The sequence below is a fragment of the Petromyzon marinus genome, chromosome 15 (assembly GCF_048934315.1).
Source record: "Petromyzon marinus isolate PM22_M1 ecotype Great Lakes invasive population chromosome 15, UKy_Petmar_22M1.pri1.0, whole genome shotgun sequence".
Lineage (NCBI taxonomy): Eukaryota > Metazoa > Chordata > Hyperoartia > Petromyzontiformes > Petromyzontidae > Petromyzon > Petromyzon marinus.
The window spans coordinates 5522833-5548918 of NC_133681.1; the positions used below are offsets into that span (position 1 = coordinate 5522833).

Here is a 26086-nt window from a genome sequence, read left to right on the forward strand (position 1 = left end):
ATTCATACTGGAGGAATACTACGAGCGAAAAAGCATTTTTTCCCCCACAAATGTCACCATTCCCCGCACCGCCACGTGCCCTCTGACCCGCTCGCACAGAGACCACCCGTGGATCCTTATCGACTTGTTGAGGCTAGGGGGGCTCTTATCGAGTAAAGATTCGAGCCGGCTCGAGTTATGTGGCCGGGACCATTCCCGTCCCCCTTCGGGGCTCCCCATTTCTCGTACAGTATTTATTTCCACGCGTTCCAAAATGTTATTTTTTTTAACTCCGAGTCGACCTAGTGGTGTCACAGAACAAGCCTAAACGCAACTTGCCACTTGTGTTATGTTGTGGCGGGGAATCGAATCGAGGTGCCGTGTCTGTGCGTGCGCGCGCCGTGCAATGAATGGGTCGCACATTGAGCCACCTGGGTTCGATCCCCGGCCGTGTGATGGGCCTCCCCTAGGTCAACTCGGCCTCAAAAAAGCACCTGCTGCGGTGCGAAAGCCATCAGAACGCGATGAAAGACAAAGTCCTTTACAGGCGTGGGCATGGCCAGACCACCCTCTTTCGTGCACCGGGGGTAATCCATCGTTGCTCGCTAATTGGCACTTGCCCTAATAGGCGACACGTATGCCCAATAGCACGTGCTCGCTATTAAACTCAACGACAAACGTAATCAAAGACCAGTGGATACACTACTGCATGGGTGGCGCGATGGCACAGTGTTCAGCATGGCGTGGGGGGGGGGGGCACTGTGATCCCGTACAGCACCGCGAGCTCGTGACCTATCCACCCGAGTTTGATTCCGAACCGGTCGTAAGCGCTTCACCCTCCTACACCAACCCGCGTTAACCACCAGCCATGTCAAGTATGGTCAACAACGCCCTGGGCCGAAAGGAAGGCCTTGGCAAGGCCTTCATCGAGTGGTGGATTAATTAAGGGTTAAGTTAATGTACGTGTATAGGTTGCACTTCTTTCGCACCGTACTTAGCCAACCGTGCTAATCGGAGGTGCGGGAGTTGGACAACAAACTAAACACAAAAGGCAGTTGGCAAGAAATGAGTTTGTCAACCGAGATTTGAAGGTGCGCAGCTCCAGTGGCTTCATAATATCGGAAGGAAGAGCGTTCCAGACGGCCGCAGAAGCGCATCTGAAAGCGCCGCGACGATGCGGTGACCGCCGTCTGTGTACGAAGGCCGGTGCCACTGCGAGGATGGCCGGAGTTTGCGTGACGATGGTTTATGCTATTTGTGAATATATCTGTTCCAATCAATGCCAGTCGTGGTGGTTGAACACACTTTCACCACGCTGGTGGGTGCGCTTTGGTGAACGTGGGGTGGGTCCCGGTACCGCTGCGGATATCACTCGCCACTGATGTTAGAACATAACTTGGGAGGTCTTGTTCATAACGCAGCGCGCTAACCACTGCGCCACCGCTCCCGTTTGACCCATGACGCATCATACTCGCAGAGTATACTTCTGTTCTTGCCTATGGCAACACAGTACAGTGTGTTCATGAGCTAAATGCCAATATCGAGGTCTGCTTGGCAAGAGTTTATACAATGGTGATTTTAAATAACAGCCCAACGCTCTCTCTCTCTCAATTAAACGTGTGTTCAGGAATCCACATGCGCGGCCCATCACGTATGTGCATACAACTTGAAGTCATCATCATCATCATAATAAACGTTTAAAATGACTGGAAAGTTCCACAATCGCGTCGAACATTACGTAATGAATTAATGGGTAGATGGGTCGGACCCCCCATTACCCCCCCCTCTTGCACCAGCCCCCACCCACCCACCCAGGGGGCCCGGAGGACTCTGTGAGCTCAATTGGGAGCTCTAAACTCGTTCCAAGCGGAGGGAGCGTGGGCGCGTCTCGAGTGGCGTTCCAGTCGTGGAGTCAGAGCTCCCTCGTCCGGTGCGAGGGAGCATCTGTAGCCACCAACTGATGAACACTCGCTCGCCACGTCATAGCAATCATATCAATCAAACTTTATTTCTATAGCACTATTCGTGCAAGAGAATGCAATACATAGTGCTTTACAGGCATGAACAATGAAAATGAAATTGTCGGCAAAATAAAATCACGTTGTAACACATTTCTAGCAAAGGCATAAAAAAATGGCATACTAAGATAATGCTAATTAAAAGCAAGTTTTAAAAAGTAAGTTTTTAGATTTATTTTCTAAAGTGCTTAATGATTGTGAATTCATCAGATCCCTGGCAGGCTGTTCTGCAGGCGAGGACTGTATACACAAACAGGTCCCTGCAGGGTGGGCTGGTAGGAACATTGGAATTTTGCGCAATTTTATTTTTACACCCCAACAGCACGAGATTTCACTTCGTTAAAGTATTGAAAGGGGACGGACGGACACATTCATCTATTGCAGGCTGGTACACTCAGTTTACAACTTCGTTCCTACCAGTAACAAGTCCCTGCAGGGTGGGCTGGTAGAAGTTCGCAAATGAGATAATGTGACTTCCAAATGTTGGGTGCAATAAGACACATCAAGTCTCTGCACTGTCTATTGCTGATTTTACACCCAACAGCACGAGATTTCACTTCGTTAAAGTATTGAAAGGGGACGGACGGACACATTAATCTATTGCAGGCTGGTGCACTCAGTTTACAACTTCGTCCCTACCAGTATAAGCTGCTTCTCCCTCGGGTTTGGTCCCTGGATTTTGGGACGACTAAAAGACCAGGACTCGAGGATGTTAGGGATCTTGTTGGTTCATATCTTAAAGGCATGGAAGTCATGTGTACAGGTGCCAGACCTTTCAACGATTTAAAAACCAAGAGAATATTTTTTTTATTCAATTTTACCACTGAATGGAAGCCAGTGCAAGGATCGTGACGTGGGTGTGACGTGAGTGTGACGTGGGTGCTCTTGCTGGTGTTCTAAGGAACCTCTTCTGTTGGCAGAATAAAAAAAGAAATACGAAAAAAAGTAAGACTAGGTTTTAGCCTTTCTGGGAATAAAACCGGTGTTAAGATGTTCAAAGACAAACATTGATTCCTTTTGTAAGGCATCAAATTTGCATTAACTACACGTAGACCTGATGCCTTGCAAAAGGGTATCTATTTGGTGATTGAGGATGTTAACACCTGTTTTATTCATAATACTTGTTTTATTGCCGGACAAGATAAAGCCTTTTTCTTATTAGCAGCAGTCATGTTCAGTCCGCTGCTGGATGGAGGCATCCCTCAAGTCGTCGCCAGCTGCCACCGTCCCTCGATATAACAATGCGCCCATCTCCTACACAAACATATAAATATTATATATATTATGTATATATTTATGCATTAGCCACACATGCTTGTGGCACGTTCTTGCACATCCGTGTTCTTCATTGCAAGGCCCGCGGTCCACTGGCGGGCCCCTGGTGGCCTTTAGTGAGGTGCCTGATGTGCGGACCCCCGACGATACACAACACGTGACAACACCCCACCCTGCATCATCATCATCACCATCGTGCTGCTGTCAACCCCTCAATGGTTTCAAATGTGTGGTGGCGAAAGTGGCCCCCACCCTGAAAATGTGTGAAGAACGCTGCTCCACGTGAGAAGCCAACTTCGTGAGGTCGCTTCTGAAAAAAGAAGCTCATAGCTCAGTGGGCCTTGACCGGTAAAATAAAACAAACATTTTGTTCGTTCAGTTTATTAAGCGTCCATCGAGAAGAATAATTCGCCGGCGTGGTTTGTGTGAACCCGTATCAACGGTTTGTCTGCATTGTACCAAGTGTTTGATTATTTTGCGAAACGATGCCACCGAAGATGATGATTGTAATGATGATGATGATGACGATCGATGACGTGCATGATTTGAGTCATAAAGATTTCGAGTGCGATTCGAATGATAATGCTAATGATCACTTTGCGACGTGCGTGGCATCTGGTGGATATTGCAAAGCGCACATCGAGTTGCTTGGAAGTAATTGGCGTTAGGTGTGTGATCAATAAAAAAAAGTTATATCTACGTGACTTTACCGAAAGAACCAGAGAGTATGGATTCCTGCAGTCACGAAAGCTTCAAATTAAGACCAAATAAATAAAAACCCGTAAAAAGGCTGCACCTTGCGGAATTTCTGTCGCGTGCGGGGCCACAGCAGCATTGTGGTGTGGTGCTCACTCACGGGACTTGCTCCTACAGTCTGTTAAGGCTACGCGGGTGATCTTTGTCTTTGCTGTGGCTGGAAGCGCGGTGCCAACTCGTGCTCCGGGCGCAGGCAGCACGGGCGCGCGCGCGGCTGAATTCTTCCGGTGGGCGAGAGATCCTCCAGCGCCCCACCGGCCCTGGAAGTGTGCCGAGTGGAGTGGAGACATCGCTCGCAGGAGGTGGTACGCGCCCGCCTGTGTGTGTGTATGATCGTGGAGTGTGTGCGGAGCGGTGGTGTAAAAATAAAGAGCTTCATAGCTCATCTGATTTCTGCAGAATACATACAGATTTTTGATTCTGAGCGCTACGAACCCGACTCCTCGAGTTCGATTCCCGCTCACTGCCGACAACAACAGCGACGATTATCTGAACCAGTCCTGCGCATCCCTTGGGTTGACTCAGCCTCAAATGAGTGCCTGTTAGGGTGTTTAAACATCAGCACTGGACAAATAACGGCGGCCGGGTCGTGGTGCTGGTCACCCACCCTCCCGTTTGCCGTTCAGGCTTCATAGGCGCTCGCTAACAGCACTTGCCCCAACAATATGTTAAGGCTACACGGGGGGTGTTGTAATTTTGACTTTGCTGTGTGTGTGACAGGAAGAGCAAAGGCTGCGGTGACATACACAGGCGCCATATATTACTATTATAGATGCCACGTCTGTTTAAATCATTCGCTGAGCAAACGCAGGTGTTCGGTGATCGTTATAAAACTCGTGCGGCCAATGCGCGTATCCGCGTCCTTTCCCCACCACGCACCCAAAGCTTCCTCTGGATGATTTGCATTCGGAAATGAGAATAATTGCCTCTGCAGCGTTTGTTGTTTCCGCGTCGCACGAGTATCCGTAATACTCCACGGGCAGGCCAGTAGAGTCCAGATGATTAATGAATGTATGGGGCAAGAGAACGAACAGGACACGAATGTCGATGTAGCCTGATTGCAGAGATACAGAGAGACGGGGACACGTGACACAACAGGACCGGACGCAGAGACACGGGAGACATTGCACGAGACAACGGGATACACGCTACGGGACACAGAGACACGACCACGTGATAAGCCACTTCGTCCAGCTATCATTTGTGGCCAGGTAGCTTCTGAAACAAAGCCAAATCGCCGAGGGAACTTTATCTGGTAAGATACCCCAAAAAAATGGTTCAGTTTTATTTGTATATTTTTTTAAAAAAGTGTTTTGTTTACATTTCCCTATACTTTGCGCTCCTGTCACGTGTTTGTATTGTTTGTTCTTGTAACGTTCTGACCTGCCCCTACCGGACACCTGTGAAAAAAGAGCTTTATCGCTCATCGGATTCCCCCAGTATACATATACACTCTGATTCTGTATATTTAGCTCCTTCCCTTGACTTTAACAACCACCAGCACCCATGATCGATGCCTATAGCACTCCGCTGTCATTCACCCTCGTTATCTGGGTTCCGTTTTTTCAATGGGACTTACGCATCGTAAAGATAAATGAAGGTTACAACGAGCACAAACGAGTGTCTTCATTACGGCGGGTAACTCGTGGTAATACACACAGACATATTTTGGCTTCAATCTACCCAATTACACGAAAGTATTTATCACAGAACTATCGCGTTGCATCTCACCCTCCGTTAAATATACACACACACATACAGTATGTATATACTGTACGTATACTGTATATATGTTTGCGTAGAAGAATGACGCCTTGTTATTTCGCGGGACCGTGGCAGGTGGCGACGATTTGGTAGAACCTTCCACCCAGCAGTGGACTGAACATGACTGCTGTTGCTGCGACTGATGATGATGATGATATATGTCTTGGGAAACCTCTCATAATCAGAACCTCCCCCCGGCGAGAGTTCCAAAAGTACCCTGTACGTACGTTGAACTTCTTTCGCACCGCACGTAACCAACCGAGCTAATTGGAGATGCGTTGATCCGACCTCGGGGGCACGTCAAATAGGGCGCGCGCGCGCACGCGCGAGACGCGGAGTCTCATCGTGCGTCTGGGGTCCGGTCTCATGCCAGCGCGTGCCATCATCGACTGCCCGACTCGACACAGAGGCTCACGCGGAGGCGTCCTTGTTGCGTGAACACAAAAGAAGAACGAGTGGCTGGAGCGAGTTTAATTAACACGAGGACATCGCTTTCCCCGCGAGAGATAGCGCACTCCCGCGCACCATGCATGATTCTACCCTTTGTTTTGTTAATGCGGCTTTCGTGAACATTTTTTCATTGGATATTTATTAAAGATACGTCTTGTTCTCACTTTTTTATATATATAATGGTCATCTGGAGTTGTAAAAAAAAAACTCGCGATATATATAAAAAAACGGGGGAATAGTAAAATAATTTCACGAGTTTATCGGACGTGACATCTTTGGGTGCCGCGCTCGTAATTACAAATGCGCTCGGAATGTTGAATCGATGTCCTATGAAGAGGTGAGTGCGTGATCTGGTGAGAAACTGGCACCTGGAGGACGATCGGCACCACGGACACAACGTGATGACGATCGAATCCGCCGCTGCTGAAGATGATAATAATCGGGAACCTGATGCTGATGATCGATTATTAATTTATGTTTTACTGCTGCTGCTAATGCTTGCTGCTGGTGGTGGTGTTGGTGGGCCTTACAGCTGATCATGAGAAGAATAATCATAATTCTGCTGCTGCTGATGGTTATCATGATGATGATGATGGTAATGAGAATGATGATTCTGCTCTACTGCTGATAATGATGATGATTCTGCGAATGAGGACGATGCTTGTTTTGCTGCAGCTGTTGCTGGTGGCGATGATGAATCGTTGAGACATTGGGGGATGATGTCGCAACAGAACCCTAACACACAAATACGGATGACTAATGGCTCGCATTGCGCAAAACACCCAAGACAAGTCTGATTGTCTCTCTCCCGTGCCCAAGTAAACGACCCGTGCTCCACTCTCAGTTTACGACCGTCAATCAGTGGTGGAAATTCCACATTCCTATGACGAAATCAAAGGCATACTGCGTTTAGCACAATTCCCATTTTGCATTGCGTAATCTTTGTCAATCAACTGCTGGATGTGAGACTCTTCACGCAGTGTCGGTCATTGTGGGTTGCTCTTGTTGTTTCACCATACTTGAAAGACAAAGATCCCCCGTGTAGCCTTAACGGACTGTAGGGGCAAGTGCTGCTAGCGAGCACCAAAGAAGGCCGGAATGGTACACGAGGGGGTGGGTGGCCAGCACCACGCCCGGCCGCCTTTGTCTCCCCAGTGGCGATGTTCACACACCCCACCGGGTACTCAGGATGAGTCGACCTAGGGGAGGCCCATGACCGGTTCAGATAATCGTCACCGGTGTTTGCCGTGAGCGGGAATCGAACTCGGGTCGCCGGGTTCATAGCGCAGTGTAGCGCTAACCGCTGCGCCACCGCTCCCCACTCACCATACTTCACCACCAGCCGGTGAAGCAGTGAAGGGAACCAGGAGCGGTTCAGATGTCACTCACCACTGGACGTGAACTCGTAGCCGGGAATGAACACTCAATGATCCGGGGTTCATTGCGCAGTGCACTAAGGACTGCGCGACCACCCCCACACCCAATAGTTTCATTGTTATATGAATGATGACATGTTATGTAAATTATGTCACTGCAGTTTTTAAGCGGAAACAACCACAGAGGCACTGCTCGCGTTAAAAAGAAAAACTCTCAAGTGATATAGTTGTGGCAACCTACTTGCTGTACCCACCTCACACACACAGATACAGCTGTGCCAACCTAATTGCTGTACCCACCTCACACACGCAGATACAGCTTTGCCAACCTACTTGCTGTACCCACCTCACACACAGATACAGCTGTGCCAACCCACTTGGTGTACCTACCTCACACACGCAGATACAGCTGTGCCAACCCACTTGCTGTACCAACCTCACACACGCAGATACAGCTGTGCCAACCTACTTGCTGTACCCACTTCATACACGCAGACACAGCTGTGCCAACCTACTTGCTGTACCCAATTCACACACGCAGATACAGCTGTGCCAACCTACTTGCTGTACCCACTTCATACACGCAGATACAGCTGTGCAACCTACTTGCTGTACCCACCTCACACACAATGATACAGCTGTGCCAACCTACTTGCTGTACCCACCTCACACACGCAGATACAGCTGTGCCAACCTACTTGCTGTACCTACCTCACACACGCAGACACAGCTGTGCCAAGCTACTTGCTGTACCTACATCACACACGCAGATACAGCTGTGCCAACCTTCTTGCTGTACCCACTTCACACACAGATACAGCTGTGCCAACCTACTTGCTGTACCCACGTCACACACGCAGATAAAGTTGTGCCAACCTACTTGCTGTACCTACCTCACACACGCAGATACAGCTGTCCCAACCTACTTGCTGTACCCACCTCACACACAGAGATACAGCTGTGCCAACCTACTTGCTGTACCCACGTCACACACGCAGATAAAGTAGTGCCAACCTACTTGCTGTACCCACCTTACACACAGAGATACAGCTGTCCCAACCTACTTGCTGTACCCACCTCACACACAGAGATACAGGTGTGCCAACCTACTTTCTGTACCCACCTCACACACACAGATACAGCTGAGCCAACCTACTTGCTGTACCCACCTCACACACGGAGATACAGCTGTGCCAACCTACTTGCTGTACCGACCTCACACACACATACAGCTGTGCCAACCTACTTGCTGTAGCCACTTCACCCACGCAGATACAGCTGTGCCAACCTACTTGCTGTACCCACTTCACAGACGCATATACAGCTGTGCCAACCTACTTGCTATACCCACTTCACACACGCAGATACAGCTGTGCCAACCTACTTGCGGTACCCACCTCACACACAGATACAGCTGTGCCAACGTACTTGCTGTACCCACCTCACACGCAGATACAGCTGTGCCAACCTACTTGCTGTACCCACCTCACACACAGATACAGCTGTGCCAACCTACTTGTTGTACCTACCTTGGACACGCAGATATAGCTGTGCCAACCTACTTGCTGTACCCACCTCACACACAGATATATAGCTGTGCCAACCTACTTGCTGTACCCACCTCACACACGCAGATACAGCTGTGCCAACCTACTTGCTCTACCCACCTCCCACACGCAGATACAGCTGTGCCACCCTACTTGCTGTACCTACCTCACACACGCAGATACAGCTGTGCTAACCTACTTGCTGTACCCACCTCACACACGCAGATACAGCTGTGCCAACCTACTTGCTGTACCCACCTAACACACGCAGATACAGCTGTGCCAACCCACTTACTGTACCTACCTCACACACACAGATACATCTGTGCCAACCTAGTTGCTGTACCTACCTCACACACGCAGATACAGCTGTGCCAAACTCCTTGCTGTACCCACCGCACACACAGATACAGCTGTGCCAACCTACTTGCTGTACCTACCTCACACACGCAGATACAGCTGTGCCAATCTACTTGCTGTACCTACCTCACACACGCAGATACAGCTGTGCCAACCTACTTGCTGTACCCACCTCACACACAGAGATACAGCTGTGCCAACCTACTTGCTGGACCTACCTCACACACAGATACAGCTGTGCCAACCTACTTGCTGTATCCACCTTACACACAGAGATACAGCTGTGCTAACTTACTTGCTGTACCCACCTCACACACAGATACAGCTGTGCCAACCTACTTGCTGTAGCCACCTCACCCACGCAGATACAGCTGTGCCAACCTACTTGCTGTACCCACATCACACACGCAGATACAGCTGTGCCAACCTACTTGCTGTACCCACCTCACACACACAGATACAGCTGTGCCAACCTACTTGCTGTACCCACCTCACACACGCAGACACAGCTGTGCCAACCTACTTGCTGTACCCACCTCACACACAGATACAGCTGTGCCAACCTACTTGCTGTACCTACCTCACACACGCAGATACAGCTGTGCCAACCTACTTGATGTACCCACCTCACACACGCAGATAGAGCTGTGCCAAGCTACTTGCTGTACCTACATCACACACGCAGATACAGCTGTGCCAACCTACTTGCTGTACCCACTTCACACACACAGATACAGTTGTGCCAACCTACTTGCTGTACCTACCTCACACACGCAGATACAGCTGTCCCAACCTACTTGCTGTACCCACCTTACACACAGAGATACAGCTGTGCCAACCTACTTGCTGTACCCACCTCACACACAGAGATACAGCTGTGCCAACCTACTTGCTGTACCCACATCACACACACAGATACAGCTGTGCCAACCTACTTGCTGTACCCACTTCACACACGCAGATACAGCTGCGCCAACCTACTTGCTGTACCCACCTCACACACGCAGATACAGCTGTGCCAACCTACTTGCTGTACCCATGTCACACACGCAGATACAGCTGTGCAAACCTACTTGCTGTACCCACATCACACACGCAGATACAGCTGTGCCAACCTACTTACTGTACCCACCTCATACACAGAGATACAGCTGTGCCAACCTACTTGCTGTACCCACCTCACACACACATACAGCTGTGCCAACCTACTTGTTGTACCTACCTTAGACACGCAGATATAGCTGTGCCAACCTAGTTGCTGTACCCACCTCACACACAGAGATATAGCTGTGCCAACCTACTTGCTGTACCCACATCACACACCCAGATACAGCTGTGCCAACCTACTTGCTCTACCCACCTCTCACACGCAGATACAGCTGTGCTAACCTACTTGCTGTACCCACCTCACACACGCAGATACAGCTGTGCCAACCTACTTGCTGTACCCACTTCACACACGCAGATACAGCTGCGCCAACCTACTTGCTGTACCCACCTCACACACGCAGATACAGCTGTGCCAACCTACTTGCTGTACCCATGTCACACACGCAGATACAGCTGTGCAAACCTACTTGCTGTACCCACATCACACACGCAGATACAGCTGTGCCAACCTACTTACTGTACCCACCTCATACACAGAGATACAGCTGTGCCAACCTACTTTCTGTACCCACCTCACACACACAGATACAGCTGAGCCAACCTACTTGCTGTACCCACCTCACACACGGAGATACAGCTGTGCCAACCTACTTGTTGTACCTACCTTAGACACGCAGATATAGCTGTGCCAACCTACTTGCTGTACCCACCTCACACACAGAGATATAGCTGTGCCAACCTACTTGCTGTACCCACCTCACACACCCAGATACAGCTGTGCCAACCTACTTGCTCTACCCACCTCTCACACGCAGATACAGCTGTGCTAACCTACTTGCTGTACCCACCTCACACACGCAGATACAGCTGTGCTAACCTACTTGCTGTACCCACCTCACACACGCAGATACAGCTGTGCCAACCTACTTGCTGTACCCACTTAACACACACAGATACAGCTGTGCCAACCTAGTTGCTGTACTTACCTCACACACAGATACAGCTGTGCCAACCTACTTGCTGTATCTACCTCACACACAGATGCAGCTGTGCCAACCTACTTGCTGTACCCACCTCACACACGCAGATTCAGCTGTGCCAACCTACTTGCTGTACCCACCTCACACACAGATACAGCTGTGCCAACCTACTTGCTGTACCCACCTCAAACACACAGATACAGCTGTGCCAACCTACTTGCTGTACCCACTTCACACACGCAGATACAGCTGCGCCAACCTACTTGCTGTACCCACCTCACACACGCAGATACAGCTGTGCCAACCTACTTGCTGTACCCATGTCACACACGCAGATACAGCTGTGCAAACCTACTTGCTGTACCCACATCACACACGCAGATACAGCTGTGCCAACCTACTTACTGTACCCACCTCATACACAGAGATACAACTGTGCCAACCTACTTGCTGTACCCACCTCACACACACATACAGCTGTGCCAACCTACTTGTTGTACCTACCTTAGACACGCAGATATAGCTGTGCCAACCTACTTGCTGTACCCACCTCACACACAGAGATATAGCTGTGCCAACCTACTTGCTGTACCTACCTCACACACCCAGATACAGCTGTGCCAACCTACTTGCTCTACCCACCTCTCACACGCAGATACAGCTGTGCTAACCTACTTGCTGTACCCACCTCACACACGCAGATACAGCTGTGCCAACCTACTTGCTGTACCCACTTCACACACGCAGATACAGCTGCGCCAACCTACTTGCTGTACCCACCTCACACACGCAGATACAGCTGTGCCAACCTACTTGCTGTACCCATGTCACACACGCAGATACAGCTGTGCAAACCTACTTGCTGTACCCACATCACACACGCAGATACAGCTGTGCCAACCTACTTACTGTACCCACCTCATACACAGAGATACAGCTGTGCCAACCTACTTGCTGTACCCACCTCACACACACATACAGCTGTGCCAACCTACTTGTTGTACCTACCTTAGACACGCACATATAGCTGTGCCAACCTACTTGCTGTACCCACCTCACACACAGAGATATAGCTGTGCCAACCTACTTGCTGTACCCACCTCACACACCCAGATACAGCTGTGCCAACCTACTTGCTCTACCCACCTCTCACACCCAGATACAGCTGTGCTAACCTACTTGCTGTACCCACCTCACACACGCAGATACAGCTGTGCTAACCTACTTGCTGTACCCACCTCACACACGCAGATACAGCTGTGCCAACCTACTTGCTGTACCCACTTAACACACACAGATACAGCTGTGCCAACCTAGTTGCTGTACCTACCTCACACACAGATACAGCTGTGCCAACCTACTTGCTGTATCTACCTCACACACAGATGCAGCTGTGCCAACCTACTTGCTGTACCCACCTCACACACGCAGATTCAGCTGTGCCAACCTACTTGCTGTACCCACCTCACACACAGATACAGCTGTGCCAACCTACTTGCTGTACCTACCTCACACACGCAGATACAGCTGTGCCATCCTCCTTGCTGTACCCACCTCACACACGCAGATACAGCTGTGCCAACCTACTTGCTGTACCCACCTCACACACAGATACAGCTGTGCCACCCTACTTGCTGTACCCACCTCACACACGCAGATACAGCTGTGCCAACCTACTGCTGTACCCACCTTACACACACAGATACAGCTGTGCCAACCTACTTGCTGTACCCACCTTACACACGCAGATACAGCTGTGCCAATCTACTTGCTGTACCCACCTCACACACACAGATACAGCTGTGCCAACCTACTTGCTGTACCCACCTTACACACGCAGATACAGCTGTGCCAACCTACTTGCTGTACCCACCTCACACACGCAGATACAGCTGTGCCAACCTACTTGCTGTACCCACCTTACACACACAGATACAGCTGTGCCAACCTACTTGCTGTACCCACCTCACACACGCAGATTCAGCTGTGCCAACCTACTTGCTTTTCCTTCCTCACACACAGATACAGCTGTGCCAACCTACTTGCTGTACCCACCTCACACACAGAGATACAGCTGTGCCAACCTAGTTGCTTTTCCTTCCTTACACACGCAGATACAGCTGTGCCAACCTACTTGCTGTACCCACCTCACACACGCAGATACAGCTGTGCAAACCTACTTGCTGTTCCTACCTCACACACGCAGATACAGCTGTGCCAACCTACTAGCTGTACCTACCTCACACACGCAGATACAGCTGTGCCAACCTACTTGCTGTACCCACCTCACACACAGATACAGCTGTGCCAACCTACTTGCTGTCCCCACCTTACACACGCAGATACAGCTGTGCCAACCTACTTGCTGTACCCACCTCACACACACAGATACAGCTGTGCCAGCCTACTTACTGTACCCACCTCACACACAGATATGCTGTGCCAACCTACTTGCTGTACCTACCTCACACACGCAGATACAGCTGTGCCAACCTACTTGCTGTACCCACCTCACACACGCAGATACAGCTGTGCCAACCTCCTTGCTGTACCCACCTCACACACGCAGATACTGCTGTGCCAACCTACTTGCTGCACCCACCTCACACACGCAGATACAGCTGTGCCAACCTACTTGCTGTACCCACCTCACACACGCAGATACAGCTGTGCCAACTTCCTTGCTGTACCCACCTCTCACACGCAGATACAGCTGTGCTAACCTACTTGCTGTACCCACCTCACACACGCAGATACAGCTGTGCCAACCTACTTGCTGTACCCACCTCACATACGCAAACGTAGCCGTGTCAACCCTCTTGTTGCATCCATCCGACATACGCGAATGCCCACCGCTGGTGGGCCTCCTGCTGCGAGACAGGTGTGGCAGGCGCGCGCGGGGCTAATCGTGCGCATCAGTGCCAATGGCTTCACCCTCGCCATAAAGATGCCCTCCGTGTGTCTCCTGTAATAAATGCACCGCCGGCTATGAAATGGACGTGACAGATCACTTCAACAGAGAGAGAAAGAGGAGAGGAGAGGATGGGGTGCATGTTGACTCAGCCCTGAGCTTCCCCTCTCAATGAGCCACACACACACATACGCAAACGCGCGCGCGTCTTAACCCATAACGCGCACGCTTCCTCGAACGCATTAACCGCAATTCCATTAAGACGCGGCGCGCGGTAGCCTGCGTGCCGGCTTTGCGAGCTGCTTTAGCCTCTTAGCTACCGCGTTATTGTCCGAGTTCGTAATAAAAATGCTTCATTATCTGAGTTTGCGGAGCGGGGTATGTTATTGCGCTTTCAGCTGTCACAGCGCTTCCTGACGCCTTCTTGAGTCCTTTGATCACCAGAGCGAAGTTATATGGGACGCGTGGGTGGAACGGAGGCGCAGTGGTTAGCGCGCTGCGTTGCTCAACCCCGTGAAAGCCGAGTTTGATATCCGCTCACGGCCACAACAAACACACACACACACCAGTGTGGTGAAGTATGATCGAACAACCGCTACGACCGATAAACCGCGAGGAGGTCTCCATCCAGCAGTAGATCGTTATTTTGTTCATCATTATTAAATTTACTCCCTTGAGATTCTTCTCGGTGGAAGAGGTGGAGATGCTTGTGATGACGGGGCTACACGGGGAGGCGAGGACATTGATGACCCAGTCACAAGAAGTATTAGCAAACATTCAAACGCACGTATGCAAGTACACAAGTATAGGTAATATTCTTGGTTCTTAGTCACGTTGAAGGTAAACAATAAAATAATAATAAAATATATATAAAACAATTAAATTATCGCGACCTTTCGACTGCAACACACGCAGTCATCATCAGTTTGCAGTCGAAACGTCGTGAGAATTGTATTGTTTTATATATATTTTATTGTTTCCCTTCAACGTGACTTTACCGAAAGAACCAATAACATAAATCACTGCAGTCACGAAAACTTTAAATAAAAAGTATAGGTAAAGTACACACAATCATGTCCAAAGTCCCCCCCCCCCCCCAATAGCCTTGAATCTAGATTGAAAACTAAATTCTTTTGAACTGTTTTGTGTGTGTGTATAATTTGTTGTCCTTCCCCGCACCTCCGACTCGTACGGACGGCTGCGTACGGTGCGAAAGAAGTTCAACACACATACATATGTACCAAGACTATAAGGAGGGAATTGCTATGAGCGAGCACCTGAGAAGGCCGACACGTCAGGGCGCAAGACGAGGCGGTGTGCCCTTCACCACGCCCGTCCGCCGTCGCCTCCCCAGCGTCAATGTTTAAGCACCGCACCAGGCGCTCATTTTAAGGCTGAGTCGACGACGTCGGAGAGGTCCGACACATCTCGTGTCACCGGGTTTGTAGCGCAGTGCGCTTGCCATTGCGCAACCGCTTTCCCCACACATACACAAAGATCCCCCCCCTGAGGCAGACTGTTGTGGCAAGTGCTGTTAGCGAGCAGCACCTATGAATGTCGGACACGGCATGCAACATCGCGCCCGGTCGACTTTGTCTTCCCAGTGCTGATGTTTAGCCACCGCACCAGGTACTCATTTGATGCTGAATCTGCCCAGGGGGATTCCCAGTATCGTTTAAAATAGTTGTCACTGTTCTTGGCCGTGAGCGTGAATCGAACTCGGGTCGCCAGATTCGTAGCGCCGCGCGCTAACCACTGTGCAACCGCTTTCTCGCATACCCAAGCACACCCACGCATTCACACACACACACGAGCACACACACAGACAAACACTGACGTTAGTCTGTAATGAATGTGTGGAAAAGTGACTGACGTCCACTGCGTGTGGGTGACGATTGCGGAGGGAAGTAAAAAAAATACAAGTGTACACGCCCCTAACCCCTAACCATCTTCTCGGTGTGTGCGTGCGTATATATATGAACCTGTGTGTGTATATATGTGAGAGACCTTTTCAGGCCCTTGGACAGCGCCGCTCCCTACTCTGTGCCCCACCACTCTGTTCGAGAGGAGCGTGCGAGCTTCGGGGCTTCGACTGCACGTGGCTTATTAACCGGCACGAGCTACAGAACTAGGATAGTAAAAAAAAGCATTACAACTTTATTCGAATACAGCCTCACCGCTGGGGCGACGTGTAAGCGCTACAGGTAGGTTAACCTAGACTGCCGTCTAAGTGGCGTGCGAGATAAAGCTGCTGCGCTAATTATTTACATTCTTGTCAGTGCGGGGCGATTTGACATCGAGTTGAGTGGCTTACTCTAAACCAACAGGGCTGCGTGGTGTGAAGATCGTTGACTGAGCCCTGCTCTTCAACATTCGGCTCCGGCGCTTCGGGGGCAAACGGTGAGTTGAGGTTGGTGTCGAGAGTCGGAGCGGTCAGAAGTCGCGTGGTTTGGCAGAGATTTGACGGAGTCCTTGTGACCAATTTTTGCGAGTATTAAAATCACGAAGGAAAAAAAAGACTTGTGATCATTGCAGACTTGATGGCGTGAAATAGGTGTATCTAATTCGGTGTTTGAACATTTTGACGCCTATTTTATTGCGATATATTCGTCATTTTGATGGCGTGAGCTCTCTCTCTCTTTCAGTGAGCGGTGGCGCAGTGCTTAGCGAGCTGCGCTACGAACCCGACGACCAGCGTTCGTTTCTCGATAGCGACCAATAACATTGACGATTATCTGAACCAGTCGTGGGCCTCTCCTAGATCGACTCAGCGCCAAATTAGTACTGTACATGATGCGGTGTGTAAACATCAGCATTGGGGAAAACAAAGGCTGCCGGGCGTAGTGCTGGCCACTCACCCCCTCGTATGCCGTTTCGGTCTTAATAGGCACTCGCTAACAGCACTTGCCACAACAGTCTGTAATGTTAAATGGGTATTTGTGTCCGTTGTAGTGTACGTTTCTGTATTATGTGAGTGTGTGCTGGTGTGTGTGTGCTGGAATGACTCAAGCTCAACCCAGTCCTGCGCCTCCCGTAGGTCGACTCAGCCTCAAATGTGTACCTTGTGCGACGTGTATTAAACATCAGCAGTGAAGATGACAACGGCGGCCTTCATAGGTGCTCGCTAACAGCCACTCGTCCCGGACAGTCTATTAAAATTTGCGCAGGGGAGTCTCTGTGCAGACATTGTTGCTCCTCACTCTGGTCTTCCTAACGCGTATCCTTCCTTTACACAGGGATCGGAACCATGAGCCCCATGCGCTCGTTCCAAGCGACAGTCGCCGCCGTCTGCTTGGTCCTGACTCTGCACTGCCCGGGTCGCGACTCGTTCCCGGCCACCGACACGGATTACTTCGCGCTGCGGTGAGCGGCGCGTCTGTGTGGAGCTGGGGAGCGGTGGAGCAGCGGCCAGGGCACTGCGCTCACGATCATTAAGCGCAAGTGGCGAATATTTGAACCGGTTTTGAGCCTCCCCTAGGTCTAATTGTCGTTCATATGAGTAGCTGGTGTGGTGTATGCACATTATTAGCACTGAGGAGACAAAGGCGGCCGGGCGTGGCTTTGACCACACCAACCTCTCGTGCGCGAGCAACACTTGCCCGTAGTCTGCATGTGTATACGGGTGATCTTTGTCTTTGTTTGTGAGGCACACGTGGGAAGGTTGTGAGGTCTGGTCACAGCAGTCATAAAACATTGTATATATCGCACGTGTTTGTTGGTTTAGTGGGTCATTTGTTAGGTAAATATAGGTGTTATATGATCGTTATTTAACACGTGCAGCCAGTTTTATGGGGCCGCGTGCTTTCCCGAGCAAGTGATGATGTAATTTTTACAATGTCTTTATCGCTCGTTCGATGTTTTGACACCGTAGAATGTGATGGGCAATGAACATTCTATGCCAGTAATTCGCTTATTGCAATGTCAGAATTAAAATGATGATCATGAATAACGGTACTATTTTGATATCATCATAATTATCATGCCGATTATATAGATCATCATCGTGATCCAATATCGATCTGCATCGTTTGCAAATAATCAATTAATCGTAATCAATTATGTAATTATCACCGTCACCATCAATTTTACGTCACTGTAATTATCACGCCTAATGTGTAGTCCCTACCGCACCAGGCTGGTCAGTGTGCCCAGGACCGGTTCAAATATCACTCGCCGCTGACGGTATCAGCCGTGTTCGGGAATCGAACTCAGGTGGCCTGGTTAATAGCGTAGTGCCCTAACCACTGAGCCACGGCTCCACCCGTGTGTCTATACTACGCGGTCAATAAATTCGACCAATGTGTTCTACTGCATGCGACGTCCAGTAACGTAGTGGTCGCTATGAAAACACGCATCCTCACGTTCGGCTGGATCCATTGTAAGCGTTATTTGTGCACGCGGGGATGAAAATCGGAGTGGCCGGAGAAAATCCCACGGGGCTTTGGGAGATTAACGCAAACATCTCCGCGTCATCCACTAACCTTTGTCTCCTAATTTCTGGGTCGGAGGGCGCGCATCGTCGCCTCGTCCCTGTACTTGTCCTGGAGGTAATTTAATTTTCACGCTTTTATTTTTGGTGTCACCGCGTTGGCAGCGGTGCATGAGCACAAATAACAAAAAAAACCGCAACACGGCCGTCAATAACGCAGTCTTATAAAAGGGAAATTATATATAATAGGCGACGTTTCGGGAAATGACCCTTCTTCATAGCATCTTCTGCATTACACATGTGTTGCTATGAAGAAGGACCATTCATCGAAACGTCGCCCAAAATATTTCAACCTTGCGGAAAATTGATGATGAATGTGTTGAGTCTTTCATAATTATTTTTGTTTTATTTTACGTGAGTGCCTGCGCGTGCGTTTTCTCCAACGATCACGTGTGCCACGACTGCACCCAATCTCATCGCTTCTCAGAAGCTCAGCAGGGTTTATTTTTTACCTGGCCAATTTTACGCGACAGCACTTGACGCGCGTGAGGCTGGCTTCGGAGAGTCAGCAGGCGCAGCGCGACTCTGGTCGGTTGCACAAAACAACCGGAACTCACGGCGACATGGCAAAGAGGAGCGTGGCAGTAGAGGATGGAGGAGATGCGTGACGCTGAGGTTAAGGATGACGAGCGAGTGATGAGCCGGAGATGAGTGACGCCTGGCAGTGTCATCACCACCCCCCGCGATCCCCTCCTCCCCCCTCCCCCTCCCCTCCCTGCTGTCCAGGCCGGAGCGACACGCCGATGCGCTCTTCCACAACAACTACAAGAAGCTGCTGGGACAGATGTCTGCCCGGCGCTACTTCGAGTCCCTGCTGCAACAGGGCAAGCGGATCGAGTGAGTCCCCCTGCGATGATGGTGGAACTCACTCCGTGGTGTCACTCATTGTCGGTGGCGGATCCGGGGGGAGGGGGGGGAGCACTCTGACCCCCACCCTCTCGCCCTCCCTTGATAGGTCAAAATGTGTATTGTATAGATTTATGTTTTTACATTTTCGATCGAATCAGTGACGTTAATAACATCATATTTGTAGACAAGAGACGTTGCATGTGCTTTTTAATTCACGTTAAGAGGAGAGGGGGGAAATTTAAATAGTTTTAAATGTGGGGAGCCCTCCCTCCCCCCCCCCCCGCCATCTCCCTCTTGAGAAGTTTCCAGATCCGTCCCTTGCTGATGAGATGTCCATCTAAAACCGAGTCTCCTTTAAGTTACTTGAAAGCTTTTTTCATTGTTGAAGATTAAGACTCGTGTGGGGAAAGTCGAGGAGGCGCAGCCTAAGAGTCATTCCGATATCCCTCACGCTTCTCAAAGGAGTCCCAGTGAGCATTTAAAGATAAACTATTTATTTTATTTTAACAGCGAGGTAGTTAACATCTCGCCACCGCGTCTATTTAATTCCCATAAAAAGCAGACGTGTCCCACCTAACCCCTACTACCCATGTCTCCTCTCCCCCACCTTCCCCCCTTCCCCCCCTTTCCTCCCCCATCCCTCCCCCCCTTAGTGAAGAGGAGCCCCCCTTCGAGGAGTCACAGGCGTCGTCCGTCTACAAGCGCCACTCGGACGCGGTGTTCACGGACCTGTTCAGCCGCCTGCGCAAGCAGCAAGCGGCGGAGAAGTACGCCAAGTCCATTCTGTCCAAGCGAAGGTGACGTCCGTACGGGGGGAGGGGAGATGGCACGCATGGCACGGGCCTTCATCTGAGACCAGGGCTACTGCGTCATCAGCCAGTGTTCTTCACTAATTCTCGTCATCAGTGGGTGTGAGGCTCCGCCACTCCATTTGAAACCATTGGGGGTTTGACAGCAGCACGATGATGGTGATGATGATGATGATGAGGTTGATGGGGGTGTTTTCACATTTGTGTATTGTAGGGGGTGGGGGGGCGCACATAAGGCCATCCAGGGGCCGCCAGTGGCCCGTGCGGGCCTTGCAATGAAAAACACTGGCTTAGATTGTCGCGGCCGAGCCGCATAGCTCTCACAATGACAATTATGTAGGTCATAATAAAAAATATTACGATAGTTTGTTTTGGTAGAACGCCCTGCTTTAAAATAAATATGCGACGGCATCCCCCAGTGGCAGCTGTCTCTGCGTGGCTCAAGGTGACTCAGCACCTGACCTGCAGGTGGGCGTTAGTCTGCCGGTAGGGGGTGATGATTGCCATGTGGTCTCGCCTAAGGGCAACCCCAAGTGGCAGCTGTCACTGTGAGTCACAGCGTGACTCAGCACCTGACCTGGAGGTGGGCGTTAGTCTGCCGATAGGGGGCGATGATTGCCATGTGGTCTAGCCTAAGGGCAACCCCAAGTGGCAGCTGTCACTGTGAGTCACAGCGTGACTCAGCACCTGACCTGCAGGTGGGCGTTAGTCTGCCGGTAGGGGGTGATGATTGCCATGTGGTCTAGCCTAAGGGCACCCCCAGTAGCAGCTGCCCCTGTGCGCCACAATTGACCTGGTAATTCCGAGAATGATACTGCTGCTGCTGATGATGTGGGTGGTGATGATGTTGATTATCCTGTTTGATGATGATTCCGACGTTCAGGATGATGAGCCCATCGGAGCAAGGCGACTCCCTGGTGCCGTCCGGCGAGCTGGACTTCGCCGGACTGGAGGATTACTATGAGCCGGGCACCTTGCGAGACATCGTGCAGCACATCGCCGAGGTGCGGGGCCGCGGCATGGCTCAGTCTCAGCGCATCCACTGCTTGGTTGCGGAAAGTCGTTCGCGGTTCGAACCTGGCAGGCTACCCCGGTTATTGCTTCTTCTTCTTCTAGATGATGCCACAGTTGAATGTTAAGGTCCTTCCAGCAATGCAAGGCGGCAGTAGATGCCGTAGGGATTGCAGTGATACCGTCAGGGTGTGCGTGGATGACAAACTCGCTGGTGTGTAGCGACCGTAAGGTCGACGCCGTCTATTCCACGGCGGACGTTAAAGATTCCCCGACGTGTAGGCCATTTGCGTGCGGCCGTCTGGAACGCTCTCCCGTCCTATATTAGGAATTCACTGCAGCTATGCTCTTTTAAATCAAGTACATTCACAGCCTAATTTCATTAGAACTGCTTTTTCGTTTTTAGTTTGATATCCTTCCGCCGCACCCCCCATTAGCACGATTGGCTACGTACGGTGCGAAAAAAGTTAAAATACGTATATAGACACGTAATTTTCCACATTTGTCAAATGCGAAATATCAAACCGCCAGTTACTCGAGAGCTGAGCTTTTTGTTTACGCCTGATGGTTGTGATGTCTGGCAAAACGTAGCGCAACATTGCCACGCGTTTCGCTCGCTCTCCAACATCCGCTTTTGTTGAACAAACAAATACGTCCGCCATATTTGTCCGTGACCAGTGCCGGATTAAGCTAGTGTGGGGCCTATAGCATATGTTATAAAGGGGCCCTAAATTTTTTTAAAAACGTAAATTTTTAAACATTAATTATTTACTTGCATAGTAAAGTAATTGTATTATTTCATTTGCTATACAGCCAGATAATACGACAAATCGCTAACCTTAAACACCCAGACGTTCATAAAAGTGGAAGGCGGTATAGTACTACAGTAATAGAGCAAGTGCAGAATCACTGAACCGGAATTGATAGCTTGAAAACATTTAGCGCGGGGCCCTTGAAAGTGCGGGGCCCGTAGCTACTACCACATATGTAGCTACTTGTGCTACTCGGAAAATCCGGCACTGTCCGTGACGTGACAACTTCATTTGATTGGTCTCAATCGGGTGGTGGAGGGCTATAATAATAATATAATACCCACACGACGATCTCACCCAAAATTAATAATTTTATTACCTCACCGGACCCAATTTCTTTTCTTTTTTTCAAAATGAGTGGCATGATATCACAGGAACAACCAAATAGATTGGAACCGGATATTTTGTTTGTTTTTACCATTCGAAATGTACTCATTCAAATGCTGTTGTATTTTATCTGGGCCAATTATTAAAGTTACATCTCACACAACAACAACAACAACAAAGATCCCCCGTGTAGCCTTACCAGATTGTTGGGGCAAGTGCTGTTATCGAGCACCTATGGAGATTGGCATGGCACACGAGGGGGTGGGTGGCCAACACCACTCCCGGCCGCCTTTGTCTCCCTAGTGGCGATGTTTACACATATATGTGCACACAATTGGACGCACGTGTTGCGAAAGTAAGAATCGATTTTAATCGACGAACCGATGAATCGGTACCATGCATACGCGGTTATACCGGAGCCTTAAACAGTGGCCCTGGTTCCATACTGGAACAATGTTCCAGACGACATGAGAATCGATGCGATTAAATTGTTTTGTTAAAGTGAAACGTCAATAAATATCTAAGTGTGTGCTCTCCCGTTACCTGGGTGAAAACGTGGAGCTCTCCTTCGCCAGCCGGCTCACGAAACTCCGCAAGCGATAACTCACCGCCTTCACTCCGTTTATTTTGCAGGGTTATTGACAGCGACGGGAAACCTGCCGGTGCCTTTGGAGGATTTATAAAAGATTACGTGCCGCTCATCATCACAAAACAGCGACGACAAACAACGACGACAACAACAACAACGACCACGACCACGACGACTTACCGCTGCGACATCCGCCTTGACGGCGACAACGGCGACAAAAGTCGCGAGCAAATTCCGGCTGAGCGTATTCGAACGGTGCCATCCATCGTGATCTCCGATATTCCGTAGATGCGCGTAGACCCCCCGCCCTTCTCCCCCAACCAACCCCCTCCGATCGCCCACCCACATTAGTCGAGAACCACAACGCACGGCAGGTGCGTTGTGGTTCTCGACATGGCTCTGTCTGGCATGGCTCAACTTGTTTTATTATTTATTTTTGCGTCGGCTCGCGCGCTACGGAGAGGGCCCATGGGCATTAGTCACCTCGACATTAGTCGACGGTGGCGCGAACCGTAAAGTCAACGATCATACCGTGGCACTGCCGACTACGCTAAGACGGCGGAGCTCCGTAGAGCCTTACCAGACTCCCGGGGCCTCGTGCCGTTTGCGAGTAGCACTGATGAAGGCCGCCAGGGCACGCGAGGGGGGTGGCTGGCCGACACCACGCCGGGCCGCCTTTGTCTGCTTAGTGGCGATGTTGATACACCGCACTAGGTACTCATTTGAGGGTGAGTCGACCTACCGATATATATATACACACGCGCGGACATACATCGTTCTTACGGACACGGTGTACTCCAAAACTAATGCCGACTGCAATTGATTTCCACCACACCAACTCCTCCCCCCCCCCACCACCACCCCCCCCCCCCCCACATTATTTAACCGATACAAAACTTTAGATTTGCGTTCACGGTGCCCGTGCCCCACTCGTCACGAACATTTTGCGGTGCGGCAGAAGTTGTCCTCCCCGCGTGACAATGCCAGACGGCGGACGCTCTCGGACCGCGCGTAACAATTTTGTCAGGCGCATGGCACGGTTTCCCTCGACCGGGTGGGCCCTCCATCCACCGAGCGGACCCACATTGGTCACTCACTGCCAGTTACTTCCCCTCTGAACGATGGCATTTGCGGGGCGAACATTCTTGAAAAAAATCACACTGCGGGCAGCACAATGGATGCTCGCATACCAGTGGGGCTTGCTCGATATTAGCCGGGTCTGTCCGGGTCTGCAAGCCAGGAAATGTATCCGCACCTGGCACACCGCATCCGGTATACATCTAGCTCTGACTGTCACTGTGGCTCATGGTCAGGGAGAAATTAAACCCTGGCTACTTGACTCCACGATTTATAATTTGTTTTGCCATGCTAGGATACTGGTTCACATTGAAGCATGTGATGAGACATAGATGGAGACGACGTTTATAAACGTCCGAAAGTTGGCCGAATGCCGCTCAATATTCCCATGATTGAATATCTAAACGCCGGATTTAGGTGGCGTCTAGATGTGACCGCTTCTTGAGATGCTTTACTGACACATCGGGCGTGGGTATATATAGAGATGTATTTAAACCATTTCACTGAGAGTGCAGCTCACATTTAGAAGGCGGAGAGTTCATATCTTGGTTCGGGAAATGATTCAGTCCATCATCCCAATGGGGACGATAAAATAAGTACTAATTTGTTGAAAGCCAACACTGATTACCCCAAAGATACATTATCAGACAACTATCGTAAGTTTATTGCAGTCAGCACTAAGCATTTTTCAACAATATCAGGGCAGTATAATATTTATAACGCGTACATTAATTTATGTTTTACTCTGCTTTATTTATTAACACTCCAGCAACAAGAGCTATCACCCCTTGCACAACTACAATGGCATTGACTTCATCACAGCGCTTGTGCCAGGCACGGTGCACGTCGAGACCACGTGAAGTGTCGAATGCTCGCTGGCAGGCGGTCACGGGACGGACACGTGTGTTACTGGTTGACTGACTGAGGTGACTATCAGCCACCCACAGACAAAGACACATGCATCGCATATGCGTATTTGCTAGAGACCATGCGAAATAACGAATGTTAGCACAAACGTACACAACCTACAGGACAGACGCGTCTCTTCAGTGCGCTTTAATCGAAATGGAAACAGCAAATGTAACCAATTACACGAAAACAGGCTATTACCTACACGTATATACACTTGTCAATCACAGGTCACCTATGCATTCTTTGGGGCATGCCTTGTGCGTTAAGGTCGTCGTACAGATATAATGATATAAATATAGCCTCGCATATGAAGAGTCCACGTGTGGCTGCCTAGCCGTGTGTGTGTGCGTGTGTCGATGTCATTTTAGCTGTCGCCTCCCCCCCACGCTGCTCGTGTGCAATTGTTCGCGTGAGACGGCGGGCTTCGTGTGACACGTGACGGGGGAAGAATACAGTACCTTTACTATGAGCCTGTGGTGCACTCTCCCTTGCCATACGTGCACGCGTGTCCAGCTGTGCCTGCGCGCGCGCGTGTGTGTGTCGACTGAGCCTCAAATGAGTACCTGTTGCGGTGCGTTAAAACATCGCCACTAGGGAGACAAAGGCGGCCCGGCGTGGTTGCTAGCCACCTACTCCCTCGCGTTTCGTTCCGGCCTTCATAGGTGCTCGCTAACAGCACTCGCCC

The 26086-nt window shown here is 50.2% G+C and overlaps 1 protein-coding gene across 3 annotated transcripts; it reads left to right on the forward strand.

Annotated features, from left to right (window-relative positions):
• Nucleotides 1-16394: 16394 nt before the first annotated feature.
• LOC116942618 (somatoliberin-like) lies at nt 16395-25870 on the forward strand. Of its 3 annotated transcripts, XM_032954744.2 has the most exons (7): nt 16470-16730; nt 16854-16926; nt 17763-17889; nt 19742-19852; nt 20518-20661; nt 21557-21677; nt 23457-25870. In XM_032954744.2, exons 3-7 carry the CDS (start codon nt 17774-17776, stop codon nt 23463-23465), a joined length of 501 nt encoding a protein of 166 aa, XP_032810635.1. In that variant the 5' UTR covers nt 16470-16730; nt 16854-16926; nt 17763-17773; the 3' UTR covers nt 23466-25870. The 3 variants fall into 3 exon arrangements, with proteins under 3 accessions (XP_032810636.1, XP_032810635.1, XP_032810634.1); XM_032954745.2 differs by having other exon boundaries at nt 16395-16926; nt 20518-20631; XM_032954743.2 differs by having other exon boundaries at nt 16472-16926.
• Nucleotides 25871-26086: the final 216 nt, after the last annotated feature.

What these genes read in the sequence shown, in the direction of transcription:
- LOC116942618 (XM_032954744.2), top strand. Translation starts at nt 17,774, where the DNA reads ATGAGCCCCATGCGCTCGTTCCAAGCGACAGTCGCCGCCGTCTGCTTG. An exon ending in ACGGATTACTTCGCGCTGCG is followed by an intron (nt 17,890 to 19,741) that starts GTGAGCGGCGCG and finishes CCTGCTGTCCAG; the next exon opens with GCCGGAGCGACACGCCGATG. An exon ending in CAACAGGGCAAGCGGATCGA is followed by an intron (nt 19,853 to 20,517) that starts GTGAGTCCCCCT and finishes TCCCCCCCTTAG; the next exon opens with TGAAGAGGAGCCCCCCTTCG.